Consider the following 8,031-nt stretch of genomic DNA (forward strand, 5'->3'; position numbering starts at 1 on the left):
TAAGTGAGTTGACTATAGAGGAAGGAGCGGAGGGAGAATTGGCTGCCATGGGTGCTGAGTGGCTCTCAGGTACGGAGCTATTGTTGGACCTTGTGGGTAGTGGCCCCCAGATTTTTTTAAAAAAAATTTAGTATATATATAATATATATTTTTAGTAATTTGTTTCAATAAAATTGTACTTTGCTCCCTTAACAATATTATTATTATTTTTAAATGCTATGAAATTTTTTTTAGCCCAACAACAAAAATTAAGCCCAAACAATATCTCAAAACAAACACAAGAAAGAAAAAAAAAAAAAAAATCAAAGTCGGTTCTAATTAGATATCTATCTAGCCTAGGATTAGGAAACACCCAACTTACCTCGCACCTATAATAAAAGGGAAAAAAAGAAGTGGGATTTCTAAGCCATTAAAAAAAAAAAGGAAAAAAAAAAAAAGNAGTACAGAATATAAGCTCTAGTTCTTTATTAATATGAACTTGGCAAAGCATCATAAATTAAGCCCCATCATGAGCTTATCTTAGTTGCAAACAAAATAAGAGGTGATGTTGGATGATTAACCTCATATGATAACAGAACTAAATCTGAATTTTTTGAAGAATAGCACTTCTCATGGCCTCCCCACTTGCAAATCCATTATGAACTTTAACCACCACAACTTGAAGCATCATCTCCTTCACACTTGAAACACTTGCATAATGAACTCTTAACTCAAGGTCTCTAAGCGCATTCATCAATTTCGCAGATGGGAAATTCACGTCGGGACATTGTACACGGATTATGGCCTCCGATCCAACAATCTGCACCTCCACTTCCATCGAAGGAACAGAAAAACTTAATGATGTTGTTGCCCTATTATGATCAACAATAGTGGTTATGTTTGGCTTGTCATAAAAACCATTCACAAGACTCATTTTTATCCTTTGGGATTGTGCTTTAAGTTTGGCCTCCAATTCATCAATCTTGGCCTTGAGCTCCTTGATGTAAACCACTGCATCAGCAAGTAAAGAAGCCTTGTCCATCTTTGACACATTAGGAACCACTGACCTGAGTGCATAGAATCGATTATTAAGCTTCTCTCGGCGCTGCCTCTCCGCTTCAACATGGTTTATTGGGATTTCTCTCCCAATTACTGGCTTTCTTCCTCTTTTCTTGATCCTATTCTCAGTCCTTTCAAAGGCTAAAAGGCCATCAGAATCAGAAGGTTCTCCTGAATCAGATGATGAACGGCCAAAACTAACACCTTCTTTCATTGCATCACTATCTGATTGCTTCCCTTGAAAGTTCCATTCTTTCGGAGTCACTGAATTCATTCCAATATTTAGGAATGAAACATCACGGCTAATTGCAATTGGTACTTGACCCTCAGGGTTATTGCCTTGCTTTGAGACCAAGGCAGTACTTGTAGAAGTACTTTCACAACCAAAAAGGGTCTTCACAAATTGTACCAAGCTCCAATCTTCTTTGATCACATCGGAGGAACCAAGCTCTACAACCCCACGAGAAGTTGCAATACAGAGCAAAGTTTGAACCCCATGGCCACGAGCTTCTTTTACTCTATCACACTCATAGTATTGAAGCTCATGATCACCTGTCAGCCAAATGTACCCACCAGTACCATAGGCACGCCCAAGAACACAATCACGTAGACCAAATGTGCGCGTCACTGAGACGATGTAAAACCAATCAGATTCAGTAACACGGCCTTCTACAAGTCTGTCTACGTCCATATCTTCATCGAAAAGAGCTTGCTTGCCTTTGGTCATGGCCTTATAAATATTCCTTTGGTCTTCTTTGTTGCTTATTGCTTTGGAAACAAATTCTCTAGTGCCACGAAAGTACCCATCACCCCATGACAAAGCAACACGGCCATTGCTGTCTTTGGAAGCTTGCCAGAAGATGGAATAGACCCACCATTCAGGCCTGGTTTCAACTAAGTATTGAAGCTGTTGTTGAAGTGGGGATGGGGGTGAAGATGAAGAAGATTCTTCCATTTGCTTCTTTGATAAAAAAAGCAAGTGAAGATATATGAATTAAAGTGAATGAAAAGTGAGTAGTAGCAAAGAGAAGAGGTTGTACTATTAGCAGCAAGAAAACGAGTGCTGCGAATTAAGTTTGCTGAATAAACAAGAAACTCTCAGAGGGCATTAATATGCCAACTACGAAAATAGCGATTTGGCCCCAAAAGCACTGGGGGGGGCTGTTTTTACTATTTGACCCCAACAGCACGTGATAAACACCTAACAGCTCAGAGTCTATGAATGGGGGTGTTTTCGGGGCCTGTCACAACTTTTTGTAAAACACCTGTGTGTGTACATGCTTCCCCTTTTTTTTTTTTGGGGGTTACGATTCTCTCCTATTTTCGTGTGTGTTTGTGATTCCTTTTCATAAACAGGAAGATATGAGTAGGTGTTGTGAAAAATGCTTAGAGTTTACATTGTACTTGGGCACCTCTTATGAATAGAATGACGTTTGTACCTCAATTTTTAAGGCAGCTTTAGTTGTATTATAGATATTAGGATACAACATAAGTTGTTCGCCGGTTAGCATGTTAATTATCTCATCCACAAGTTGTTGCTTAGTATGTTAATTATCTCATCCACACTATAATTGAAAGTCAAATCTAGTTGCATAAATAATCCCATCTTAACACCGTGTCGAAGAATTTGGATTTTTTTTCGTTGATACCTTATAATTACAATTAGAGAAAAATGGTACAAACCGTCCAACCCGTGACAAAACCTAAGTCGTTTGATTTTGGTTGTTTCCTACCTTTATTAGTGAACTCGAGTTGAACTCATTTTCAAGACCGGGCTCATTTTCTATGGTCAAGCTTGGTTCGTTAAGAGAGGCTTAATAGGTTTATACAAGCTTTGTTGAGTTATTTAAGTAAATGGACTTAATTAGATTTATACTTAAGAAACTTATATTTTTATAGCTGTATATACCTTTTAGCTTAGCTACTAAACTATATCCTAAAAATTTACTAATTAATTAGTTTACATTTTAATAAGCAACTAATTTTTATATGACATAAGACAACTGCATTTTTATGCTTTTTTTTTTTTTTTTTTGGTTGAAATGTGTTAATAAAAAAGTCTTATCATTATTATTTTAAAATAAAAGTTAATTTTGACTTTACTAAAGTTTATTCATTAAGGACTCGAGTTCAAACTTGAGTTCAAGCATAACTTGCTTTTATTAATGACTGAATTTCAACGAGCATATTAACAAGCTAAGCTTGAATATTCATTAACGATTGTCCTTTTAGGTAAGTCAATTTTTATTAGTTTAAAGTTTAAACCATGAAGGAAAAAAGGTTGGATGGTATTTTCCGACGTGAACAAATTAGTTTCTTTTATATGTATATATATATATATATATAAAATGCACTTCATCTATAATTAAGTCTTAGTTTATAATGTGTTCAAGAAGTACAACAAGTGTTAACAAGTGATATTATTGAAGTCACAAGACTGCTCAAGAAATTGCTCAAGAAAAGATGAAACTATAGATCCCAATACCTGTCAACTTATTGAGAATAAATGAATTTTGATACCCATCTCCACACCTCTCGTTCCATCAAGCTATAGAAAAACTAAACAGTAATCTTCTATTTCAACCCTTGATGAATTGGCCTTTCTAGGAATTCATGCATTAGGGTTCTAGAAGATATAAAAGACATTTATGACCATAATCACAAAGACAAAATCACACACATAACAAGAGTTGCTTTGATATTTGTGCACCTAGGGTTTTGTATTAAGCTTCTACCTGTTCATTAAAGCATGGATTGAAGAACTTTACAAAACTACAACAATCAAAATGGTTGATGTGCTATTAATTAGAAGTAAGAGATTTGTGCAAAGGAGAAGTCTATTAGAAAAAGTAGTTCAATTAAGGATTGGAGCTAGCTTCCTTGTAAATTAATAGGTGTTACGGTAGGTATGTACTTCAAGATAGGGTAAGGTTTTGTAACATCTATTTTGTTAGGATTCTTTGGGAGAAGTAACCTGAAATTCATTTGATGGAGTTTTGCCTGAGATGGTTTTCCTCATCATGATCAAATTGTTATGTCAAACTTATTTTCCATTACACTTAATTTTAGTTTGATAATTTGACTATGCCTTAATTAGATTTTCATGTAATTTGAACTAATTAATCAACTTTAGTAATTAGTTAATTAACTAGGTCAATCTATAGCCCAACAAATGATATTTGAGAACATAAAATTAACTATACGATACTTTAATTTTGGAAGCTAGTTTAGATCATGATGAATTATCCAAACTCCTAAAAGCCCCTTAGTCCTATCGTATCTACTAAAAAAAAGAACAAGTCCCTACCCCTACTTTGAAAGTGTTTTTTTTTTTTGGGGGGGGGGGGGGGGAGAGAGAGAGAGAGAGAGAGAGAGAGAGAGAGAGAGAGAGAAAGGGAATGGTTATACTTATCTATGAAAGTGAACATTTTTTTTCCTCTTTTGGTAGAGAAAGGGAATAGTTATACTTATCTAAATTTTGTGATAAGTGGCAATTAATTAATTCCATATCCGACATAAAAGCAAAAGGTAGATTAGGATTATAAGCGTGCACACATAATAGTGTGTCTCAACCTGTAAGTATAAATCGTGTGTATTATACTTTATATAGTCCAGTTTTAAGAAACTCCACATATCAACTTCAAAATACTTTTCTTCTCACAAAACAAAACAAAACCAAAAAAAAAAAAAAACCCAATATAATAGAAGTCCCTTTTTTACAAATAAACAAAAACCCACCAATAAATCAATGTCACATGTCACATTTTTCTTGAACACACACACACACACACATATATATATAATCATATAATTTATTATTTCTTTTCTTGGAATTTATATAATGGTCTCACAATATAATGTAAATTATTAACCCTAACATTTTTCTCAACTCAAAATTGGACAATCATTTGTATATACAAATTTACAACATCAAAAACTCCAAAATGTACTATCATTATAGAACAAACCTCATAAATTAAAATTTTATACTACCTTTAAAAAAATCCAAGAAATCTATTATGGTTCAATTTAGTTGTGGGTGGGTGGAAGCTCCATTATGGTTATTTACTTCATGACTATCATAGCCCATGAACGCGGTAAAGAATCTAAAGGTAGTGAAACTTTTGATTTTGCGACTCACCCCCAAGCTTTGCAAAAGATATGTGTTAGCATACTGCGGCTTCATCCTGAAGTAGATTACTCAAGTCATAGGATTCTTACTTTCTTATATTTAATTGAGATCTGATAGTCATAAGATGGGCTATGTATTAATTTCATCATGTAGGCATCTAGCCTAAGTATGGTCTATGGACAACGACAAATTGAGAGAAGAAAACCATGACCCTCACGGGACTATTAGACAACAATTATGTTATGGATCCGACATTTGTATATGAGATGCCGAAGGTATAAAACTGAGACTCCTTCACTCAGTGTGTTTACGAAAAAGAAAATTTTCGGCTCTAAACATGTGGTAGCTAAAGAGATCATCCATGTATAGTTTTAATCACATAATTTTTTTTAATGAATTATATAACTTATTTAAATAATACACATGAATTATCTTATAATTAAGACAATTATTTTATGTTAATTTTCCCTAAGCACGGTTACCAACTAGTATATATAAAACTTTCTATTAAAAAAAGAGAGTATATATATATATATATATGCGTGTGTGTTGTATATAATACCAAAGACGTCAATCTTTATAACAATTAACAATTAATTTATGGTGTTAACCATAGTGACTAATTAATTGTTACTTGTAAAGTTTTTTATTTTATTTATGTCAACTTATAAAGAGTTTTTTATTTTTATTTTATTATTATTATTATTTTTTTTTTTTTGGGTGAGAAACAACTTATAAAGAGTTAAGGGTGAAAGAAAGAAAGTGGCTTTAGAAAATTTTCTTTTAAACAAGATTTCAAAGTAGTGACTATATCACTAAGATTCCTTTTAATTACTTGGTGTCAAAATCATGCACCTAATCTTGCCAAAAAAGATCTTATAGGGGTAATTAAGAAAGAGAAGATTAGAAAGAAAAAAAAAATAAAGTTGTTATTATTGACCCTCTTTTATTTTTAAAAAGATTATATTTAAGATCATGATTCAAAAAGATCTTATAGGGGTAATTAAGAAAGAGAAGATTAGAAAGAAAAAAAAAATAAAGTTGTTATTATTGACCCTCTTTTATTTTTAAAAAGATTATATTTAAGATCATGATTCATTAACTTGTCATGACTAGTTTATCAATACCATAATTCCGACCCTACATAGAAATGTCTGATTCCTCCCACATTCGTTGCAAGTCCTACTGATGTCACGCATCACATATTTCAATACTTTGATATCTTCATTTTCAATCATAATGATTTCACATACTAAGCTGGCTCCTAGCTAGTCCGTTTTGTAATGAAGCATTTCCGACCAGCCTCATCGCTTGTGGCATGCTCTAATGACAATCTACAATTATTCATGTTAGTTGCAAGACCTTGGTACCTGTTAGGTAGCATTTCAAGAAAACCCCCCACATGAAACACGCCCTTAAAGGCATTCCAACGTATATGTACTTCTCTTGTTGAAAAAGAATAAGCAAAAAAACCCTTCTTACTTTCGCCACTATATGCCCTAATGGATGATCACTTGGGCAAATGAGTCACGGCAAAGAACGTGATATTCGCCTGACTTTATCGATGCAAAGACTTAATTTTCAAATTTTGTTTGGATGAGTTGACCCGAAAAAAGACAAAGAAGAAGATTCGGTTCATGGACATGGTTGACAAACTGTGTTAATAGTTACCGTCAAAAATTCACAATCAATCTTTTTCTTTGGCATGAAAATCTTGGTAATATTTATTAATACTTGTCACCAAAGTAAATTGACAATGGGACATATCACATACATGAGGATTCATTTCCACGTATTCACGTGGCCCAGATTTTGATGACAAGGACAAGGTGACTAAGAGCCTAATGAATAACAAAGACAAAGAAAGACTAAAAACAAAAACAAAAAAAAATTGACACTTAATGACGTAATAAATGATTAATAATAAGTAAAAAAAAATGATATAAATAATAAACTCAAATGAGAATTAGTACAGACTTACTGACTTAACTATTATAAAAATATTGTCAAAATTTTTGGGCATTTACCATTATTCAGAAAAAATTCTTCACCCAAGCGCTTTCTTCTTTCTTCCTACTTTCTTTTTTAGGGATGAATGGATAAATTTTCTTCTTTTGGGATGAATGAAGATAAAATTAAAAAAACAAAGGCACATTCGTCTTCCTTAATTGGATCTACCAAAAACACATGTAATCATTTTAAAGAGGATGTCCTGTTTGAGAATCAAAATGTCTTTTAGCCAATTAGCCTTCTCCTATGTAGGCCATGCATAATTTATTTTTTTATTAATTTCAACGAGGCTATTGAGTCTATTGACCAAGACTGAAATGGAGCTTCGCCGTCTTTACTTGATCTGTTTTTTTCCCCTGCTTCTTCAACATCACTCTAGTAGTCTGGTGCTAATATTTCGATCTAGTACTCTTAATTCTAATATGATTTTTTTTTTTTTCGAAAAAAGAAAAAATCGAATAAGAATCTTTTTTTCTTTTTTCTTTTTTGAGAAACGAATAAGAATCTTGATTATATGATTATATAGAATGTAGTAACTTTAAAATTAAAGAGCTAATTCCTTTTGTATAATTTGATTGGTTCTTTTTGTCCTAAAAAGTATGCAAAAGTCGCATTTTTGACCGATTGTCCTTTGGCTAGAAAATGTTGGCTTTAATGAAGATGTGCTTATGTAAGAATGAGCTATGTAACTGAGATGAAGCTATGAAATGGAGAATGGGTGATCTGAAGGGAAGTACCTTGTAAACAACCATTAGTGTAGTAGTGTTTACTGTCTCCATGTGCCATCTTTGGCTCCAAAGAAATGGAAAAATAATTAAGAAATCAATTATTATTATTATTTTTTTTTAAGT

The 8,031-nt window shown here is 32.9% G+C and overlaps 1 protein-coding gene across 1 annotated transcript; it reads right to left on the reverse strand.

The window, feature by feature from the left end:
- Nucleotides 1-441: 441 nt before the first annotated feature.
- Nucleotides 442-2,128, reverse strand: LOC112022193 (transcription factor MYC2). The gene has a single exon (XM_024054770.2). The coding sequence runs from the start codon at nt 1,991-1,993 to the stop codon at nt 578-580; it is 1,416 nt and encodes a 471-aa protein (XP_023910538.1). The 5' UTR covers nt 1,994-2,128; the 3' UTR covers nt 442-577.
- Nucleotides 2,129-8,031: the final 5,903 nt, after the last annotated feature.

Source organism: Quercus suber, unplaced genomic scaffold (genome assembly GCF_002906115.3).
Source record: "Quercus suber isolate HL8 unplaced genomic scaffold, Cork oak 2.0 scaffold_339, whole genome shotgun sequence".
In the NCBI taxonomy this organism is placed as follows: Eukaryota; Viridiplantae; Streptophyta; class Magnoliopsida; order Fagales; family Fagaceae; genus Quercus; species Quercus suber.